The 22,387-nt window shown below is 42.8% G+C and overlaps 1 protein-coding gene across 4 annotated transcripts; it reads right to left on the bottom strand.

Annotated features, from left to right (window-relative positions):
* Nucleotides 1-734: 734 nt before the first annotated feature.
* Nucleotides 735-21,027, bottom strand: UBXN2A (UBX domain protein 2A). Of its 4 annotated transcripts, none has more exons than XM_071807105.1 (8): nucleotides 20,922-20,998; nucleotides 18,372-18,545; nucleotides 17,801-17,854; nucleotides 16,373-16,508; nucleotides 14,467-14,576; nucleotides 12,852-12,992; nucleotides 6,365-6,529; nucleotides 735-3,596 (listed from the first exon to the last, which is right to left on the bottom strand). In XM_071807105.1, exons 2-8 carry the CDS (start codon nucleotides 18,377-18,379, stop codon nucleotides 3,308-3,310), a joined length of 903 nt encoding a protein of 300 aa, XP_071663206.1. In that variant the 5' UTR covers nucleotides 18,380-18,545; nucleotides 20,922-20,998; the 3' UTR covers nucleotides 735-3,307. The 4 variants fall into 4 exon arrangements, with proteins under 4 accessions (XP_071663206.1, XP_071663207.1, XP_065691758.2 ...); XM_071807106.1 differs by lacking the exon at nucleotides 20,922-20,998 and adding an exon at nucleotides 20,172-20,340; XM_065835686.2 differs by lacking the exon at nucleotides 18,372-18,545 and having other exon boundaries at nucleotides 20,922-21,027.
* Nucleotides 21,028-22,387: the final 1,360 nt, after the last annotated feature.

Raw genomic sequence — 22,387 nt, 5'->3', positions numbered from 1 at the left:
GTAAAGGGTTGTGAGGCATTAGAACAGGCTGCCCAGGGCAGTGGTGGAGTCACCATCCCTGGAGGGGTTCAAAAGGCGTTTAGATGAGGTTCTTACGGACATGGTTTATTGCTAGAGTTAGGTTATAATTGAACTTGATCCTGAGGGTCTCTTCCAACCAAAATGATTCTATGAAATACACTGTGGAAAGAGCTCTTGCTGCCTTCACCATCCTGCCCATAGGCAAATGGTCTTGCAAGCATGCTCCGCATCAGAGAAAAATTTTAAAAACCTCTGCATCTTGAAGTATAAATTCTTCCAGTGAGCCAGCCTGGGAGTTAAAACAAACCAATGATCGTGAGAACTCGCTGATCTGTTGCTCATCTTGAGAAGATGACAACTAATCTACACACACTGGGCTTCCTGGGTTGACTGCTTTACAGGGCTCTGCTACCGACAGGCTACGCCATGAAGTACTGATATGCAAATCCTGCGCAACCTCACTCGACAAGAATAATTACAGCAAACTTGCAAAATTCTGAAAGAACAAGGCATTAATTTTTTTTTTTTTCCTTAAAACCAGACCTTCAATGCAAAAATTGTGCCCTTAATAGGTCTTGTTGAAAACTCTCGGAAGCTTTAAGGCTCCGAGGATGAGGCCAGATGGGTTTCAAAACAGCAGTGGATTACTCAGTTCCTTATCCCCAATACATGATTTGTTCTAAAACACCAATCTAGATACAAGGAACACAGGCAACATTCAAAGTCAGTATTTGGGTTCTTAATTTTCTCTTTCACAACATCCTTGTAACTCATTGAATCTTTGCTACCTGCATTTGCATGTTTCTTCACAAAGCAACAAACTGCAGAAAACATTTCCTTTCTTTGTTCTCTTCTAGGCTATTTCAACTTTGCTGTAAATTATGTTAATGCATAGGCTTTACTCAAAACAGTGAAGAAACAATGAATAACTGATAGTATTTGTGTGTTTCACAAACTCCAGCATTGATCAAGCCAGTTTTACTGCTGTTTGACCAATGCACAATAGCTCTCTACAGTGCTGAGCAAGAGATTAGGCTGTCCAGACACTACAGGTAGCTAATCAGTCTTAACAAATTGACTGAAACCAATTAGATTTAGGAGAGCCTTGTATTCATTCCAAAGATTTTCGCCAAATTAGGAAATAAGGTAACCAATCACAGTTTGTTGCTTTTGTTTTAAAGGCACTTTCTAGTCCAACATGGGATTACTGCAGTTAGCATCACTCTTCTTCAAGATTTGCTCTCATTTTGTAATTAAGATTATGACAACTGTGAATTGCAAATACACATATACACCAAAGCTGTAGCCTGAAACAGCTGATTTCAGTAAAGCACAATATATAGTCAGACAGAATCAAGCTATCCAGTCTCCTACAATACTGGTAGCAAACATGAATCAACGTTGAAATACTAAATACTTACTGCTCCATTCCAAAACCATGATTTTCTGATAAAAATGGATTTACTTACCCTAAAATTTGATCCCCTCCTCCTCCAACTTCAGTCAGTCTTACACTACTTATTTATTTGAATTTCTGTGTCGCAAATGCAGGAATAGTACACAGCTATTTGACATTTCACATACCTTTTAGATAAGAACAACTGAGCTTAAAATCAAGCATGTGTGCTTCTCCAATACTTAGTTTTACATTAAGACAAGTTCAAAAGCACCGATTAATAAAATTCACTGTCCAGGAAGTTCTGTAAACTGAGAGCTGGATCTGTGTCTGTAGGTGACTTGTGTCTCTAATTTTACTTGTGGATTTGTCTGCACATTTCTTTCTACTACTAGAGATCTGTGAGGCTTTTCATATAGTAGAGTCAGCGCAAGCGAAAGACAATTTAGTTGTATTATTTGCTACATAAACCTGAATGACACAGTAGCACATCAGGTTTATAGCACACAGTTAACCACGTAGTTTTCTGAGATTTGCTTTGGTTTACATCTCTGCAAATGAAGTAAGTGCATCCCTAGTTAAAAGCAACATGATTTTTAGATAGAATCCAAGTCACTCCAATTAAGTCATTTTCTATTTAAAACAAAGCCAGGAAATTCCAAACTCTTAATTTAACCATTCAAAAGAAATACAATCCCAACATTTATCCATTTGCATAGGTAGCAAACTGGTCAGCAAAAGACCCAGAATAATTCTTATCCAGAGACTCCAGCTCCCTTCACAAACCCACACGCTACTTAGCAAACCCAATACAGAATGTTTAGCCTTTATGTTGATTTCTCCTTTAGCAAAACATGGAATAGCTGGCTACAAATTTTATGGCTCAAGTACATGAACAGCAAAATAAAAAATCTGGATGCAAATGGGGTAGGGAGGTGGGGAAGAAACTTCAGTTATCAAATAAGTATTTTCAACATCTTCGAAACTTGGCCACATACACTTAGAGTCTCGGTCAGTTGGCCAGTTCGGGACAGAGGCAGATATTTAGTATAAATACAACTCTGTCCCTCTAAACCACTATTCCTGTATGGTAATCTCAAGAAAAACTGAAGTTTTTGTGTGACGAGGCTAAAAGTGGATCTCTATCGTAATGAGCTAGGTAGTTTAACATCACCCCATCTGTAAGACACCCGTAGCAGCATAAAAGAGGCAAAAACCACTTCAACCATTGGTAGAAACAACCCCTTCAGAGCTTCCTTTGAGGCACTTCATGTGCAGTATGCACCAGACTACCTCATTTCTATCTTCTCACACGTGCACCTACCACCATATGAAGACTTGATAGAACATTACACTGCAGATCTTGTGATAAAAGTTAAATCCTGAAGATACCAATATTGAAGATTTTCAAGTTAGAGTTAAGAGTTCAAATGTGAGCTTCCCTGCAGCATCTATTGCCTAAAAGTTACCGTGAGAAGAATGCAAAGTGCAGCAGCTTACACCAAAATGCAAGTGCAACCAATCAGTTCAGTTGCACTTTAGTCCAAAGTGCAAAAATAAATACTATTTTTCCTTAAAAGGTGCTATCAGTAGTAATGAACTCTCAGAGAACTGTTCCACCTAAATATACTCATTAAAGAACTAAGTAGTTTTCTACCTAAGGAAATTCTAAGGATGACCTGCTGCCCAGTTACCTCTGCTACGTTATATAGCCAGGCTCTGACCACCAAATCTCATTGAAAATACTTCTATTACAGCAGATGATAGCACAGCACACATTTTGCTCTCTGAGAGCACAGTACATGAGGATGAGAGTGCATCCAGGTATTGCTGGTTACATTTTTGGTTTTGTCTAGTTCCACCTGTGTGCAGATTTTGTCCAGTTGAAAACTAATTTGATCTTGTGTTTTTGATAGCCTTTTTTTGCTCATTCTTGAGCTGTCCATTAGGTGTAGCAGCAGTTTTATAGTCATTGTCAGGTGCTTTCTTCACCAAGAGTCCAAAAGGTTCGGTTGTTTTCTGAAGTCTCTGAACAATAACAGCATTTTGCAACTTTGCTTCTTCTAGGGTTAGTGTCTCATCTCGCAGCTCTCGAAACGGCAGTGAAGTGGTCAGTGTGAAGGGAACACTTCTCTCCGATCCTTGATACTTCGTTATGAAGTCTCGGACATGGCTTATTCTGAAAAGAAAAAGAAACAAAACTCAGCATTAGAGCCCTCCAATCCCAACACAAACCATGTGCACAACACAGCCACCACAAGAAGAGAATGAGACACCCACGTTACGTAACAGCTGATGGCACAGAAATGGAGGAATATAGCTGGGGAGGTATCCTGAAGTGCCTGATCCACTTGGGAGGTGAGAACCAAGGTTTGCATGCTCCAAGAGCAGCCCCGAGGGAAAAAGGATGAGTATCTTCACTATGGCTCAGCTGGTGGTTGCACAAGCCTACCAATGCTTAACCAGCTGGTGGAGCTCTTACCTGAGGTTTCTGTAGCAAAGAGCTACAATAAAGGTGCCTCCAGTGTACGGTACACAGAGCAGAACCATAATAATAAAGAAAAGGGGTTTGCAAAAATTGTGTGGGTAGCTTATGAGTTAACTGGGTCAAAATATAGCCTCCTTCTACCAAAGCAGGTGCAGCAGTGAATTCATTACAGATTCAGGCTGCCTGTTAGGGTGTGAAGAACTTTGCAACAGGTGAGCAAGCCAGAGGTTTTGCTGTGGAAGAATCAGGACTGACCAATCTAATTGGAAAGTGAAGATGACACGACACATCTATAACAGTAAAATAAACATAGTGTCAGTGCCCATTCTCTGATTCTGAGGCCAACTCACAGACTCTGGCTATCGGAAAATTTTTAAACTAATCATTTATCTCCCCCATGCACCGGGTAGCCCATGGGGTTTACTGCCTTCTGGGAATGGTCTGTGACCTGAGCTAAAACCTGAATCAAGCCTAGATATTGTTTGAGCAAGTGCTAGTTGGCTTGGGGGAAAGCCATCCTAACAGTTCAGCAACACAGATGAGCAAATTTTCACATTTTAGCCATGCCTACTAGGACAGATACAGCTAACATCTAATTCCTGTGCATGTAAGCCTCAATTCAGAGACAGTCTTATAAGCCTAGGCCTGAAAAACCTCAAGCAGGAACCATTTCTTGATATAATGCATGTAAATGTCCAACCAATGTTCAGTGAGTTCCAAGAACAACTCAGGCAACCAGATGCTGGCTTTCTTGCTTCAGGCTGAACAAGTCCCTTTGCAGGCTCCACACCTGCTGCTCCAGGGTCACACTAACTCAGCAACGCTCAAGACGGGACACAACTCGATTTGAGACACAGCTACGTGTGGTGTTCCCACAGCACTGTTCTCCTGGTTGCTTCGCACTCATGTCTCCCCGATTCCCCACACTGCAGTATTACGATGCTACCTGCACTTCTGCTCCAATGCTGCAACTTCGATCTTTTATCAGTAATTAAGTCATATTTAAAGTACTAGTTACTGTGGCACATGCACATTCTGTCTGCAAATGGGTAAAAGTAATCAATTTACCCAGGCACTGCAACATACATGCCACGTTATTTACCTATAATTTGATTAACAAATCATTGACTGCTTCTCCACTGAAAGGAGTGCTATACTGCAATCTAACACTTATGGATATGTACTCCAAAAGGATTTTCCCATTTCTAATTAGGTCATACATACTGTATACAGCACAAACACGCTGGTCTTGTGGCAAGACAATGCATTATAAAGGAATGTTTAATTGCAAACTACTTCAAAAAGAGCATCACATCAGTAGGGCTGTTCTGCTTATTTCGGACTTTATTTTTTCCTCCAAAAGCACTTAGCAGCTGCTCAAACTGTTATTTACTGTGAAAACAAAAGGCTTCTAAATATACTTAAGTGTGTGAAACCTGGAATAATTAAGATATTAAGCCCTCCAATGAAGTACCAATAACTAAAAAAGCAACTGAACCTTCAGTAGTACTTCCCAACAGCATATCTCAGGCCACTAACAGTAACAGATTAGTACAAGAGTAAGAAAAAGTTACAGTCATTAACCTTCAACTGCTGATCTTTTTTTTTTTAACGAGCCACAAAGACATACACTATTCATCTTGACAGCAGCCTAGATTGTGTTAAATCTATGATCACTTTTAATTGCTTCACAGAGAAACATGGGCAACATATCCTTTCTATACGACCTGACTGTATAGTACTGGAGCGACTTCTCAAATTACAAGTTTGAGAAAGGTCTCTAAAGACTGTAGTTCTACAATTCAAATGGTTAATCCTACTTTCTCAAAGCCCCTGCATACACATGTGGTGCTGACGGCTTCTGACATTATCCCCGTTTTCAAGCCTCTTTGGGAACTGGAAATTTTACAATTGAGGAAATAAACATGTTGGATGCATTCTATGCTGTCCATGCTGACAGAACAGATGTGGAGGGGAAGAACCTCCCTGCCCAGCACGACGACTCTGTTTCCACTGGAAATCACACCTTCCAGCTGCCGGCTTGGGGCTGTCTGCACCCAATGACCAGCAGGTTTTTCACTAAGCAGTTTGCTTCAGACATAGTGACTTTGTGAGAGATCTGTCATCTAAAAAGCTGTTTCTTCCAGTAATGAGCAACACATGCAGCTTAACTTCCACTAACCTACAAAGAACTCCTACAGTTTCCTCAGATTTTTATTTATGCTCAACTATTAACATCATCTCATGCTCCTCTTATGCTCCTTTCTTGTCAGCTGAAAGATGACCAATTTCTCAAAAAATCTGAAAGCAAGTATTCTAGACACAGCTGAACAGCAGCCCAATGTTAAGCGAACTGAGGAGGTAGATTATTCACACAAGTTAGAGACTTATCATGCTTACGGGCACAGGACAAATAGTTTAGATGCAAATACACGTAACAGTGCTAAAATCAATCTTACCTGTGCGAAACATTGAATTTCTGAATTATTCTTTCCCCATCAGCTAACCAGATCTGGATGTTAGTGATAGGCTCCAAATCATTTAAGGGTACTAAAGGTAGACGTCTTTTGTTGTCAGCTGCCTGATGATCATCTCTTACTTTAGAGATTATCCTCGGAGTAGCACTGAAAAGAAAAAGCCAAAGGAGGTTATGGCTTCTGTGCACATTTGTAGGCATGCACCTCCCTCCAGATCTCCACTTGTGGAACTTTCTGCCCTGTACCATAGTGAACTGACCACTTTATTGTTTTTTAAACAAATATAGGAATACTGACATAAATATCAGATTATTTTTTTAACCATATGCCAATATTTTCTCTTGAAGGCTTCAACATGCTAAAGAATTTCAGTTTGATCATGTTCAATATTTTTACAAGACGGAAGGGAAGTTAAGTATCAAAGGATTAAACATGAACACACGAGATGAAACGGTCTGATGATTCTTCATGTGTTTTTGTACTCTAATCACACAGGTGAAACTTTAAGAGGTTTGAGTATTGAATTTGCATACTCAACGTTAATTTTCACCGTAATGTGATTACAGTAATTCAATTTAACTGAATGTTGTTAGCCTTGATTTAGACTCCGGTATCATCTATTTCAGCTTAGGAGCATTACTCATCTATCAGAGGAATTGAGTTAATGTGAAAATCTGGGCTGGTGCATGCAACACTTGGATTTTGGTTTTTTCTAAGGCACGTTCAACAACTGACTCTACAGTAAGGGTAAAGATCCATAAAACGCCTTGACAGAATACAGTGATCTCAATCCAAGTGTGTGGTATTAAAAAAAATAAATAACTGTGAAAAATATTGATTCTGAATAAATATCTTGAGCTTAGTGCCTCTTTCAGGACTAAGCTTGTTCAACATGTACTGTTTAAGTTATCATAAGGCCTGATCCAATGGGCACATCCTCAGCCCATGTGAGTATAACCAGATGTTTGCTTGCAAAACAATAGCAGTGATTTAAGGAACTACCGTTTCTTCTCTGAGCTCAGCTGTGGTCACTGACTACATGAACACTTGTGGTTTGCGGAATAGTTTTCTCTTTGCACAGAAAAATCGATGAGTTTCTTGAGAGGTAAGTCAGTAACCAGTGACCACAGAAAAACAGTCTAAATACTATATCTGCTTCATGGACTAACCCCATCCTCACATCGCTGTGTTCTTGATAGTTCAATCACAAAGCAGAAAAGCCACAGCTGATTTATTATTAAAAAAGGTGCTAATGACTTAATATATTCAAGCTAATAAACTTAAGAGTCTTGGGCTCAAGTCCTTCTCACTCTGAAGTATTTAAAAAACTCTCATCACCCACTGCCAAGTTAAGCGCCCCAACTCCTGAACCATCAGCCAGCAGAGACACTTTCATTTCTGCCATTGAAACTCTGCAAAAAGAATGAGAATCAAGGACTGTCATTCCCAAGTGAGTGGTAAGAGATGTTCACTGCAGCTGGAGGCAGACCAGAGGCACAGAACTAAATGGTTTGCATTACAAACAAGTCAGCTGGGGCACAAGAACTTGGAACTAACAGATTGCAAGAGGCATACCTGCAAAGCATCCTGGTACTCTATGTACAGGTGACTTACTGTCACCCACCTGCCTCTACTGAGTAAATACTTGTAAATACTTGTCGCACAACCAGCTTCTGCTCATACTTGACCTCAATACAAAAGAAACCCTATTTGCCCTTCAGATCTGGAACAAAAGCTTGAGCACCAGCCACATAATGCTAAAACAGTCTTGGGAACAAATTTAAAAAAAAAAGTTTAAAGTTCAAGTAATCACAGAATCACAGACTGGTTGGGGTTGGAAGGGACCTCTGGAGATCATCCAGTCCAACCCACCTGCTAAAGCAGGTTCACCAGAGCAGATCACACAGGAATGTGTCCAGGTGGGTTTGAATGTCCTCAGAGAAGGAGACTCCACAGCCTCTCTGGGCAGCCTGTTCCAGGGCTCTGGCACCTCAGAGTAAAGAAGTTTCTCCTCATGTTCAGATGGAACCTCCTGTGCTTCAGTCTGTGCCTGTTGCCCCTCATCCTGTCATTGGGCACCACTGAAAGGAGTCTGGTCCATCCTCTTGACACCCACCCTTGAGATATTTATAAACATTGACGAGATCCCCTCTCAGCTTTTCTTCTCCAGGCTGAACAGACCCAGCTCTCCCAGTCTCTCCTCACAAGAAAGGTGCTCTAGGTCCCTAATCATCTTCCTAGCCTGCTGCTGGACTCCCTCCAGTAATTCCTTGTCCTTTTTAAACACTTCAGTCCAGCAACGATGAGCTTTCGCTGCCTACTTGATCGGCAGGTTTTGGTTGCAGGTTGAGAGGCCGAAGCACAAGGACGCATGTGTGAGCTGTGCGTGGCACAGCACAGGCAGGAGGGGCTGTCAGCTCTGCAGCTCATGGCTGGCTGGCTTAGCCTGGGCTGAAATACATTTTAGGCCATCAGCCACAGCCGTAGTTCAGACAACGGTCTCACACAGATACAGACTTTTATGTCATTCTCAAACTGACTTCCTTTATAGTCACATCTCACAATTTTTGGTATGCACTGGAGATTATTCTTTCAATGGCAAGTATATGTGAAACTGAAGCCAACATGTAACTTTCTCTTGCAGCTTAGCTTAAGAAGATTTATATTCACCAAGGTTTAAAGCATTTTTGTGCTTAATAACTTTGCTTTTGTAGAACTGACAGATAAAGCCATCTAGTGGTGGGAGTTTTGACTAAAGCCAGAAACCAAGAATCTAAGTCAGTTACTAGCCTGAGATCAAAGCATTATCACCACTATTACAGACTTATTCCTTTTGCAAGATTATCAAAAGAAGATGTAAACTAATGATCGGAGCGACACGAGAGCCCCCTATCAGTCTTCTGAAAACGCCCAAGAGTTTGGTATTGTGCCTTAGTCTGACTAATGGGTAAGAAGCTTGACAGACAATGTTTTACCCTAATGAGGCTATAGAGCAAGCTCAATTGGTCACAAGGGACTTCAGCCAATAGTTTGATTTACAGGTTTCCAAGGCAGTCTTTAAAATGCATTGATAAGCTTAACAGAAAATTGCAGTTGCAAATCTTGTTATAGTCCCAAACTATTAAACGCAGCTGAACACGGGCAAATAAAACAGAATATATCCATTAGTTGTATAGGTTGATAAGGTATATTGGTAAAGTCTGGTAAGTCTCATTTGTTTCTCCTGTACAACAAAAGGGAGAGGATAAAACTCATCTGGGTTATATCAAACGTATCATTTCTAGCTCCTCCATTTTTCCTCCAACAAAGGTTTTAACTAGACAGCCAGCAGACCAGTTCATAGTGGTTCATCCACCACATAATCCATCCATCTGGGAAGACTGGCAGAAAACCTACAGACTATTAAACAAAGTTTATTTGATAAGCAGAAGTTTAGCTAAGTCATTAGCTGAAGTAAACTGTTCAGTTATTTGCCTCTCTCATTTATCACTAAGCATACAAATGCAACTGTGGAAAGGGAGTTCTATAGCTTAAAACACATTTACAGGCCTCAGTACTACTATTTCCCCACAAAGCTTTTCTGCTGAAAGAGCAGCATTGGCATGCAATGGACATTTATTAACATCAGGGAGCAAGCACTAGTTTCACAGAATCACAGAATGCTAGGGATTGGAAGGCACCTCAAAAGCTCATCCAGTCCAATCTCCCTGCCGGAGCAGGAACACCCAGATAAGGTTACACAGGAAGGTGTCCAGGCAGGTTTGAATGTCTCCAGAGTAGGAGACTCCACAACCCCCCTGGGGAGCCTGGGCCAGTGTCTGTCACCCTCACTGAGAAGAAGTTTCTTCTCAAATTTAAATGGAACCTCTTGTGTTCCAGTTTGTACCCATTACCCCTTGTCCTATCATTGGTTGCCATTGAGAAGAGCCTGGCTCCATCCTCATGACACTCACCCTTTAGATATCTGCAAACATTAATGAGGTCACCCCTCAGTCTCCTCTCCTCCAAGCTCAAGAGCCCCAGCTCCCTCAGCCTTTCCTCACACAGGAGATGCTCCACTCCCTTCATCATCTTTGTTGCCCTGCGCTGGACTCTCTCCAGCAGTTCCCTGTCCTTGTGGAACTGAGGAGCCCAGAACTGGACACAATATTCCAGGTGTGGTCTCACCAGGGCGGAGTAGAGGGGCAGGAGAACCTCTCTGGACCTACTGACCATCCCCCTTCTCATCCACCCCAGGTACCATTGGCCTTCCTGGCCACAAGGGCTCAGCGCTGGCTCATGGTCATCCTGCTGTCCACCAGGACCCCCAGGTCCCTTTCCCCTACACTGCTCTCTAATAGCTCATTCCCCAACTTACACTGGAACCTGGGGTTGTTCCTGCCCAGATGCAAGACTCTACACTTGCCCTTGTTATTTTTCATTAAATTTTTTCCCGCCCAACTCTCCAGCCTGTCCAGGTCTCTGGATGGCAGCACAGCCTCTGGCGTGTCAGCCACTCCTCCCAGCTTGGTGTCAGCAGCAAACTTGCTGATAGTACACTCCACTCCCTCATCCAAATCACTGATGAGTATATTGAATAATATAGTTTATAGTTTAGGGAATAAGAGCAGATACAGTTCATGTTTCCAACACCAGCAAAAATATTTACACATTTTTAAAGAAAAGGCTCTGACAGCATAGCACTGAATAGACTGCCAAGAGTAGAAAAAAAAAAAGGTATTTTATCCAGTCCTTAAAGAAAAAAAAATGCTGAACAAGTTGTAGCATGTCTCAGTGTACAAGACCAGTCAACCAAAATTCACAGAATAGCACGTTTCCAGAACTTAAATCGCCTCTTGGGAAGCAAGATCACGACTTGCTGTAGGCATGACAGAGCACAAGCCACCGAACAACTGAAATGCAGCACACTGAAGATCTTTTTGCTTTTGTGATATACAGTTCTACTTGTAGATAAAATAAGGTTAAGTTCTCGACCCTCGTTTGCTCAGGATTTCTGTGCTATCCAGCACAAGTCTTGCAGCATCTCATCCATCTCTCAAGGGAAGACTTTTCCCTATTGACCGTATCTACTCAAGCATGTAGCAACTGAATGGACTGTGCTACAGAAACAGATGAAACTGATAAAACAGATACTTGCTCCTCTGAAGCAGCCTGGAAACACACATCCTTTACGATTACCACTCTCTTACTCTGCACATTATCTTCTCCTGCCTCATCTGTTCCTACCCAGGTCACGCTTTCTCTCAGCACAAGCAATGGGCCTTAGCAGCAAAGCCTTTCTATTTAATTAACACAAGCTGCTCACCTAAGGTTTCAGCACAGTCCACTAAGCAGTCCCACCTGTGAAGGCTTCCTGTAGGCTCCTGGTCACTGAATATGTTCTCTAGGCTGAAATGTGCTTCTATAGGCATCTAAGCCTTACACAACAGGGACATGTGAAGCAGATAAAGGGGCAGGAGTAAGCAAAAGTCACAGGGATCAAATACACCACCTCCTAGCCTGCCCCTCTGCAACAGCCTTGCAAAATGCAGTACTGTTTGGTTATAAATCAAGTACAGTTTTAGCATTGGCATTCGTGGCTGACTCTCCCCAACCACAAGAGTCACAGAGGAAAGAGGATCACTGTAACACCCTGAAGTCTCCTACTACACTAAATGCACGGTTAAATACTTAAGAATTTTAAGAGAATGCAATATAAACTCTTAGCTCTTCAGTTCCCTTTATGGGACTGTCATACTCCTCTCTTCTCACACAAAGTATTGCACACAGAGCTTTAAAAGGAGATTCTTGTCTCTTAAATCACAGAACAGAAGAGTGACAGCCTTTCAGCTGGCAAGTTCTGCTGATATTGAGTCCAGGAGCAAAGAAAACCAGCAGCATCCTCACTGTTTTAACAGGAACACAGCCAGTAAACTGTGGGAGCCAATTACCCCCATGCAGCACTCAGGAGACACATCTAAATACTGCGTTCAGATTTGGTGCCCAAAATAAAAGACACATGTCAATAAACTGGAGCAAGTTTCCCGGAGGGCCACCAAATTGGCCTCATGCTGGAGCATTTGCCATGTGAGGAGATGCTGAAGGTGCTTGTTCAGCCTGTGGAAGAGACAGTGTAGGGGGGGACACCTAACAGGGTCTACAGGAGATCACTAGCAGGAGGGAGCCAGGCTCTTCATGGTGGACATAAACTGAAACAAGAGACATTCAGACTGGACAAAAGGAATAACTTATTTCCAGTGAAGACAATACAGCACCAAATCAGGCTGTCCAGCTTCCACTCGTGCAGGATTTCAAGGCCCAACTGGATACAAGCCTGAGCAACCTCACCTGTCCCCACAGCTGACCCTGCTTCGAGCAGGAACTTGGATTAGAGAACTCCAGAGGTCACTTCAACCTCAATTATGAGATCCCTTACTATAGGTATAGTTCCCTTTAGCTACTCAAGCACAGATCACATCAGACTACTCACCTTCCTAATCTGTAACCGTGTCCAGAAAAGGGATGAAACACCGGCTTTTTCGATGACAAGTACACCTTATCCTTTTTATCTTCCACTTTCACATCTACCTCCTCCTTATCAAAAACTTTTCGCAACTCAAAAGGCAGTTCCCTTAAGAAAAAGAAAAAGTCAGAAAAATAATTACTACACCATTTTCAGTATACAAAACAGATTAATGATAAATACATGTTCTATGCTTCTTTCAAGGATGATGCCTGCACTGCAAATTAACTAGAAAGTGAACAATAAAAAAAGGACAACACCATGCAAGTTGTTGAATGATGTTCAAATGTACTCAGCAGTCACCACTCCAAAGCGCATGATGTGGAGGAAGTTCACTATTGCCATACATTGCTGTAAAAGGTTCAGTTATTTTATCCCCATAAAACAAGAAGGAAAAAAGACAACTGGCTTTTGAAGAACTGAGTTTAGACACAATGTGTTGAATTACAAACAAATATGAATCTCAGCTTTCAAAAATTAGATCATCACTAACAGCTACACTTTTCAGCGCAGTAACATCACCTCGGTAATGCTTTATTTGCATTAAGCAGAACACAACAAGGCCTTTGTCTAAGAGCTCTGATGCGGATCCTGCATTTTCGGGTGGTGGGGCTCAGCTGGCACAGGGGCTGTACTAAGTGCTCCTCTACCATCAACAATTATGCAGGAAGCATCTTGTAATTAGCATCTTCACAAGCAAATGGTGGAAGAAAGGTGGCAAACTTTTGATGCGTGCACACAGAGAAAGCAAAGAGATTTAAACAACGCAGTTAATTGCTATTACAAAGAATGCGGGTGACAGCCATAGAGGAGAAATATAGTGTAAAATTGGTATTTTTGATGGGCTAGCAAACTATGGAAAAGACAAAAAACACAATGGCTTAGTAATTTCACCTATTTGAAAGAGAGTTATTAAATTATATTCTCCTCTACATTTGAATGGGAAGAAGCGATGGACTACAAATTAAAGGCTCAAAATTACATTGGTTTGTATGGTCAACTGCTTTTTTAAAGCAACACTGCAAACACCAGCAGTTGACCATACAAACCAATGTATGCTAATTTTTAATACAGGGGATAAAAGTAGAATTGCTATATACACACAAATCACTGAAATAGCAAGTTTGTTCTAGGAAAAATGTCTGAAATGTAGGATGTTTCTTGATGTTACATGGAGCAGCTGTGCCCATTTAAGGCTTTTCATCAATAAAAAGAAAACAGAGACCATAAAATCAGAAAAGCTCAACCACATGCGCATTGAGTTTGTTAGTCTAAGTACCATTTGATCAGTGGCTCTTACTGGGCACTCTGATTTATTCTTTACTTCATTCTGCACCTGCTGAGCCCCTTACCAACACTCACTTTTATCTCTTTCATCAGCAACTGTACAACTACTGCAACTCAAAGCGATATTAAACCGGTTGATGTTAAAACAGCCATTAGCACTGTGGGAACTGAGACATGCAGTGGCCAGAGCTCCTGCAGTGCAGCAAAGCCAAGCAGCTATGTAGAAAATTTAGAGCATATGCTAAGTGCTATCCAAAGCACATTAACTTAGGCTGATTAAGAACACTAAACTCACCCTTTTTTAATGGAGTCCAAGAACTGTTGGTTTGAAACATCAGTGTAGCTCCTCAGTTCACTGTCATTTACTGTAAACCCATTTTTCCAAAGTTTAATGATTACATCAACCTATAAAGTAAGAACAATTATCCTTATAACACTGATGTAAAACCTGTTTGGCGTACCTACAGCTCCCTGTGATCATAAATCATCCACTGCACAGACTAAAAATACTGAGGGAGAAGGCTCACTATAATCTGTTTCGGCCCTGTGCCAACAGGCAGAGCAACTGCAAAGGGCAAGTGACATTTCTAAGTATCTTGTGTCAATCAGGATTAGAAATAAACCTTCCCCCAATCATTTTGCTTTCCTAGGTCAAGAAAACGCCTTCAATTCAGCAGGAAAAAAAGAGAGCTGGAAGATCCCAGCCAGCTGCAACTCTTCAAGAGCTAATTTGAGAGCGCACATGCCTGGTGCTGGAACACCAACTACCAGAATAGTCCAGCTGGGGATTTATCAGGGCAAAGCTGTGTGCTGATCATTCAGGACTTTCTGAAAGTCAGGCATTGAGATAATGCATGCAGAAGCCTTTTATTCAGGAAATGCAGCAAGCATCAGAAAAATTACTTTCAGACAGTCATACACTTGTGTTACCCTGGGATTCCTGGGTACATTCAAAAGCTTGGCGTTATGGGAATGAAAAAATAAATTCTTAGTAACTAATTAGCTTTGCCAGAGAACATCCACTACTTCAACCTGTAGCCTTCACACTGTTCACTGAAATCTCTCCACCTTTAAACATGGATATATTTGGGATTGCATTTTCACATTTATGCATCATGCCATTTAGGGAAGTATTTGGTCAACCGGGTCTGATGCCTGAAATAATGTTGTCTTGACAGATACTTGACCACATGGGAGGTATATGAAGCACTCAAAAATGCAGAATTCTTCTCAGCTGGAAATCAGTTTGAACTAGGCTTCATAGTACTTGACAACTTTTTTTTAATTTTTTGCACAGTGTGACTTCTTATAAGCTGATTGCTACATAAACACACAGCACATGCAAACTGCTGAACCAAATTCTCTTTTGGCTGGGTAATCTGTCAAAAAGGTACACAGCACTCAGGAAGATTAGATTCCTTTGAGAAGTCTTGTGTCTCACAGCACCAATGCATATGGGATGGGTTCTCATCATGGGAAGGCTCCTCTCCAGTGAACCAGGATACAGGTTTAACATGGACTAGTTACTCCACATCAGCTTCCCATTCAGACATGGCTGCAAGGACTGCATGGAACCCTGTTTCAGAACTGCAATTTCAGGTACTGCTGCTCCTGACACTGCTTTTCTCCCAGATGCAGTTGGGGATCTATGAACATAATTTCCAGCAACACCCACCCTAAATTTCTCCTTGATATCTTTGATCTATGTGGCCTTTTGTCCAGTGCCTTCCCACTGTTTGGAGAGCAGCAGAAAAATATGAAAAGGACAGAATCACTGAGATAGAAACCCATATTAAACATCCCACTACCACAACTATAAAATGAGAGCAAATGAAAAAGATTTGGGCTATGTCTCTGCATTAAAAGGCTGCAACTTTTTCAACAACTTCTTATGTAACAGTAGTTATTTCTTGCACCTCATGCTCAGCTCACTCTTCTTACTAATACAGCAGAAGTGCACAAGCCAATGCCAGTGGAAGTCCTAGAACAACACTAAACCTATATAAACCTCTATAAAACAGTTAGAGCCAGAAGCACAGGCTTGGTTGACTAAGAGATGAGAGACTGTTCCTACTGCTGTCTGAATTCTACGTGCATTTATTTACAGATGTACTGGATAAGACTACTGGCCCTTTTGTTTTCCAGAGTACTCCTGGAGTGCTATTATATTACACGAGTATTTTTTTCTCTTCAGCACCGACCTGGTTCTTGACTGTAGTTGGGGGCACACATCTGGCACCGACCTTCTGTGCTTCTTCAAAAAGGCTGTCTACAAAGTAGTCACAGTTCTGTTCTGCACCATTCAAAATCTGATCGTCTGTTCCTGATTTACACATCCTGCAGGACAAAGATGTAAATAAAAATGATGCTTCAGACAACACATTAGATACTATTTGCACTTCAGAAGCACAAGTTGAAGAATGGCAACAAAAAAGGTGAATTAATCTATGCAGAAGCTTGTAAACTTGGTATCAGAGCAAGGAATACAAGTTAGATGATTCATACTTCCAATTCAGAACACCAAACGTTTAACTGCACGCCAATGAAAGCCATTCCTTGAAGCATTTCCATGATACGAGCTCGAGTGACTTCCTTTGCCATAGGCTTTAAAAACCACACACAAGAACTCTGTCCTAAGATTTACTCCCCCACTTCCAGCACCATCACAGAATCACCGTAACTTCTTTGAAAATAAAAAGAGAAACTCAAGAACAAGTGATTCGACACCACTTGAGCACATTGAAGAAATACAACAGAAGATTTCCATATTGTGGAGACTGCCAGAGTATCAAAAAAGGTGCATCAACCACATTTCTGTATACAACACTGTTTATGTGACAGCTGTTTCTGTCAGATTTGCACCACACAAAATGCAGAAATATGCAAGCTGAATGAATTATGACCTTTCTGTTTAGGTTCTTTGCATAGTAGGAGGATTCTGCAGCTTTTGGTAAACATTGTGGGAGTTACTCCTCTTAGAGATTCAGAAAAGTCTATTTTAAGCAATTCCAAAAAAAAAAAATGTCCCAGCTCTTGAAAAATACCCAGTTTTACATAAAACTGCATTGAATTCAAAACCAGTCATGCTTACTTGAATGGTAATTAGATGTATTTGCATAAAAAGGAATTTTATGCAGTGTATCTATGCAATACTAAGAATCCCTAGAGATTAACATATTTAAACAAAAGAAAAACTCAAAACGTTGAAAGAAGAAAAAATTTCTAAAGTGTGCTGTCCCTATTTTAGTTTTCTAATAGAACAAAAGAAACTTGAAGTGTTAATCTAGGTGTTCACTGTACTTTAGCTCAGAAACATCACTGGAAAACCAAACACGTCCATATCAAATGTAGAGGTGCACTATGAGTTAGCAATTTGTAAGGCTGCCTTTCTTTTTTAAGTAAAACCATTTCTGCAGCTTTTTGCATCTAGGAAACCCTCCAGCTATGTGAAAAATCTTTTAGCAAAGTTATACTGAAGTTTTTTAAAAGATATCCATGTGGAGGAGGTAGATACAGCAAACAAAACTTAAAATATTAACATGTACATAAAGTCTGAAAGGTCATGCAGGACACACAAACAGGATCAGGAAAGGAAGAGGAAAAAGGGGGAGAGCAGAACTGGTACCTACCATTCTTTCTTCACTGTTTTGATGTTGTCCATATCTTTCATTCTGATGTTTCCCCTAGTTATGAAAAGACGATGGTTAAAAAACCAACCAAATAAAAAAGAACCACCCCAAGCCAAACAGAGAAAATGCCCAGCACTTTGCCTCCTTTCGAAGCTGGAACACTTTTCATAGTTTTTTCCTGTGCTGATAGTACGTTTAACGAGAAATCTCAACCTCCCCCCCACCAAGTCTCCAGATGGTTCTTTATTTGCCTGCAGTTTCTAATTTAATGACACATGAACCATGCATTGCTTTCAGATATTCAAAAGAAAGATTACTTTTCCATAAATATACAAAATAAATTCCACAATAATCACATGAATTGAAAATATACGCCCATGCTTAAGCTTAGAGAGGGAAAAAAATCCCACATTCCTTTCCTGAGCCGCATGATTTAAAATCCCCTGATTTTTCACAACACTGTGAGACAGTTGCAGAAAACCTGCACTGCCACTGCAGGCATTCCAATGACCTTCAACAGTGCAAAGCATCAAAAGGTGCAAGATTTCTCCGGTCCCTCTTCCTACTGTACCTCGACATATCGGTGCAGCATCCCAGAAACTGTGAATTATGATTTCTGGTCTACCGTTTAGCTGGAAAGAAAATCCTGGATTTGCAAGTACTAAATATACTACAGGATTAGTCTGCTGAGAGCAAAGGAATGAAGAATGCTGTACTGATCTCATTACAGTCACTTCTGAGCTCTCTGGAAAAAAAAAGTTATAGAAAGTCAGAGACTCTCAAAAACACCCTTAAAAAAAAATAAAATCACTCTAAAATTAGACAGGATACCAGGAGAACACAAATGTTAAGTGGCAACTGTGTTTATGGAGCTATTCCCAGACACCACTGGGTCCAGGTTACACAGATGATGCTCTGCTCTTGGCAGGTTTGGGACTAAGTCATGATATTGTGAATGGCTTTTAGAGAGCATCAAACTAACTGGTCACAGTCATCACATTCCTGAAAAAGTAATATGCACAGCACGACTGAAATAAATTTTAAACAGTCTTGCCATCTAACAGTAACATAGAGAGGTGAGCAGGCAACAACATTCACCGCAGGCCAAATAAAACCGAACCAAACCCAAATATTAGTTATTCTGTACTAATTCATGTTCCTCGGGAGGTTGGTGTTGGTTTTCTTTCATCTTCAAAGTTAAATCCTTGTGAGACACCTTTTGTGGAAATGTATGTAAGCCCTCAGAAAACTCCCGTAACAATCAAAAGTCAGTCCATATGTCCATAGGAGGTTTTAAAGTTCAGGTAACGCTCTTACACATTAGGTTCAAAACTTGTCATGTCACGCAAGATGTGGTATAGCCTTTATTTCTTTTCTTTTTTTAATTTTACCTTTACTAATGTTCTTCCAGAGCACTATATATATGTGGCAAGCCTGTGCTGGCACATTATGACCTTACGAGCGTATCTGATGGCTGTACTTAGAACTTTGTACCTGTACTTGGAAAAATGAACTTTCAGTATAGCGAATTTAAGAGTACTTTAAAAATATAATTTTTCAAACTTATCTCAAATGTTTAACACACTTCAGCACAAAATATTTTTGTGTGTTTTGTGTGCATCTTCCAGTCTTTCGCTACTCAATAGTCTACTCCCCAAAGCAACAAGAGCCACCTCCAGCCATCTGCTTTTGCTGATTCTCTGTGACTTGTCATCAGAGCTGTTAAAAAGAGATGGACACAATGAAGCAGCTCTTCAAATTAATTCCTGTGTTACACTGGGCTGGCCTCAAATCTGCGTGAATAGTGTCCAAAACTGGTTGGCTGTGAAAATCGCTGTTCCTTCTAAAGTACAACAGCAATTACACCTAGAAAAAATGTTTGCGTTGCTGTATCAAGGTAAAGAAATCAAGCTATACAGCATATTTATTATGACCAGAAAGCCATTAGGAGACAGTAATCAAACGGTAGAGCACTGCAAGCACTTCAGCTCAGCAAGTAAATAAAACCAGCACCAACAACCTCTCCCGTCAACTTCAGACAGACACCCCCAGATGCCACTTAAAACTTGAAGAGTTTCGGTACGTATTTCTTTGTGTCTGTGACAAAAAGCAGCACAGATCTGAACTTCCACCTCTGGAAATTAAAAAAAGGGAGATGCTGAGAGTGCCAGCAGCTGTTGATGGGGTAGGACACCCCTGCCCCAGGGGCGTCCATACGGGGGATGGCCTTTCCCCACCAGGTCTTCAGAACAAGCAGCTCTCACCTACGCAGTTAGAGCCGCATTCCTTTCCGCAGGTATTTTTGCGCTCTAATATTGTTGAGCCCACACATCCAGTTATTTGAACGCGCTAAAACCAAACCAGAACGGACCTTTGCTGCTTTCCTTGCTCCGAAGGGCGGAAAAGTTCCAGCACACACGGTCCCCTCCCCCCAGGACGGCCCGTCTGAACTGACCCGGGCAGAAAGTGAACTTCTCAACTCGAAACCCGTCCAGAGCAAAGCGCGGTCTGTCGCTACCCCACACAGAAACCACGACCGAAAACTGCACCGCGCCCTGTGACAAAGGAACAAGCAGCTAAAGGGCAAGCGTGAAATCAAGCAGCAAGATGAGCATCAAACCCCATGGCCTGAACGTGAGTGACACGCTGATGTAAGAGCCACAGCACAAGCGTCTTCCAGCCGGCTAGAAGGGCTGTGCGTTTTGGATAGAAACCTGACCCCCCCGCGGGGCTGCCAGCACCCAAACTTCCCCGCAGCCCGGCACACGGCTCTGCCCGCCCCGCGCCTCCCGCTGCCCCACGCCCCGCGGCGCCGGGCGGCCAGGGGGGTGTTTTTAGAGACGATAACGCGGTAGCAACACGGAAAAGTAACGCCGCGAGCTGCTCGAGGAAGGAGCCGGGCCGGGTAGCGCCCCCCCGCCCTGCCGACCCGCTCCACGCGGGACGGGACCGAGCGCGGGCGGCGGTGCGGGGCGAAGGGCGGGAAGGCTCAGCCCGTCCTCCCCGTCAAGAGGGCCCCAGTGAAGGCCGCGGGCAAAGTTCAAGCCCCGGTCGGTGCTGGGGGAGCACCGGCTCGGCGGAACGCGCTGCCCCAGCACGGCCCGTCCCCGCAGCGACTCACCCGCGGCCGCCGCAGCCCCGGCTCCCGGCCCCGCCAACTCCCGTGTCCCGCGCGCCACCGCGCACGCGCGGCCGCTGCTGGCCGGGGCAGCCGCTGCCCCCGCGCGGACCGGGCGGGGCGGGAGCTCCGCCCACAGCACCCGGGGGCGGGGCCAAGGCCGCCATGGCGGGGAAGGGGGCGGGTTCGCGAGTGGGTCCCGTACCCCGTGTGCGGGACAAACGCCGCTTCCACGGAGCCTGCCCTGCCCGCCGGGGGGCGGCGAGGCTGGCGGCCCGCTGCTTCACGCGCGAACAAGCGGCTCGTCCTCGGAGGGCACGGGGAGAAACCGTGGGTCGTGTCGCGATGGCACTTTGAGGGAGAATAAACCTCTCCCAGGGCAGCGTGTTTTACTGCCGAGGCAGATTTCTCCTCCTGGCAGAAGAACAAAAGATGCAGTTTTTGTGTGTGTGTGTGCGGGCGGGCAAAGGACAAAACGCGGCGTTCAGCGAGCGCCCACGACAGCGGAGAACGGGCCGGGTGTCCCGCACCCCCGCTCCTCCCGGGGCCGCTCCGGCCCCTTGTGTCTCCAGCCCCGCGCAGGCGGCAGGGACCGCGGCACACGGGGCCCTTTGGAGATGAGGAACGCCTCATTATGCGGGAAGGACTAATTAAGGGCGAGTGTTGACACATTGGAAAAGGAGCTGTGTGCCGAGTACAGAAGAACAGCGCAGGGCGCTGGAAAGCGGAGCCCCCGAGTTCCCGGGGGTGCATCGGAAAGGAGAAAAGAGGACGGGGTCCCCGAGGGTCCCCACGCGAAGTCACGCTCCGTGGGCCGGGGGTGCCAGGAGCCCTGCAGAACAACCCCCCAGCAGCGATTTCCTGCTCGCACCTGCATCCTTTTTAATAAGTTTTTTGTTGTTGTTCAATAATTAGCGATGCACTGTAAAACATTTAGAATTAACGTAAATTGAGCAGCCACAACTACCTAATTCGCATTAATTAATGGGAAATCCACTGTGAATTTACAAGTGCGATCAAAGATAGATCTAAATGGAAAGGTAATACTTAATTGCGTGTCTTCTTCATGCCTTTCTGCAGCCCCTTAATCATAACAAGTAAAATTGCCTTCTTCAAATACACTGAAATAAGTTGCTTAGCCTCAGAGTTCAGTGAAGCTCAGTAAAACAAGTAAAATCTGACCCCTGACAGTTATAATTTATTCTTCTTTGTAATGTACACCATAATGCGCTAAACCTTTTGAAGGCAGTTGAATTAATTGTTAAGTTTTAACTGGATGAGATCTAATTACAGCTCCTGCCTATGAATCTTCAGGGAAAACAGCAAAGACATTTGCCTTTTGTTTTGGTGTAAAATACATGGAGTCTTATCTTTCAAAATACAGATTTCTGAGCTTCTTTTCTCCCTGGGTTTGTTTTATGTTTTAAACAACTTTGAAATTTCTGGATTGAAGGCATTTGTTTGTTATG

Source organism: Patagioenas fasciata, chromosome 3, assembly GCF_037038585.1.
Source record: "Patagioenas fasciata isolate bPatFas1 chromosome 3, bPatFas1.hap1, whole genome shotgun sequence".
Classification (NCBI taxonomy): Eukaryota; Metazoa; Chordata; class Aves; order Columbiformes; family Columbidae; genus Patagioenas; species Patagioenas fasciata.
This window is presented reverse-complemented; position numbering and strand designations above follow the sequence as displayed.

What these genes read in the sequence shown, in the direction of transcription:
- UBXN2A (XM_071807105.1), bottom strand. An exon ending in TTGGACTCCATTAAAAAAGG is followed by an intron (nt 12,993 to 14,466) that starts GTGAGTTTAGTG and finishes CTTTTTCTTAAG; the next exon opens with GGAACTGCCTTTTGAGTTGC. An exon ending in CACGGTTACAGATTAGGAAG is followed by an intron (nt 6,530 to 12,851) that starts GTGAGTAGTCTG and finishes TTTTCTTTTCAG; the next exon opens with TGCTACTCCGAGGATAATCT.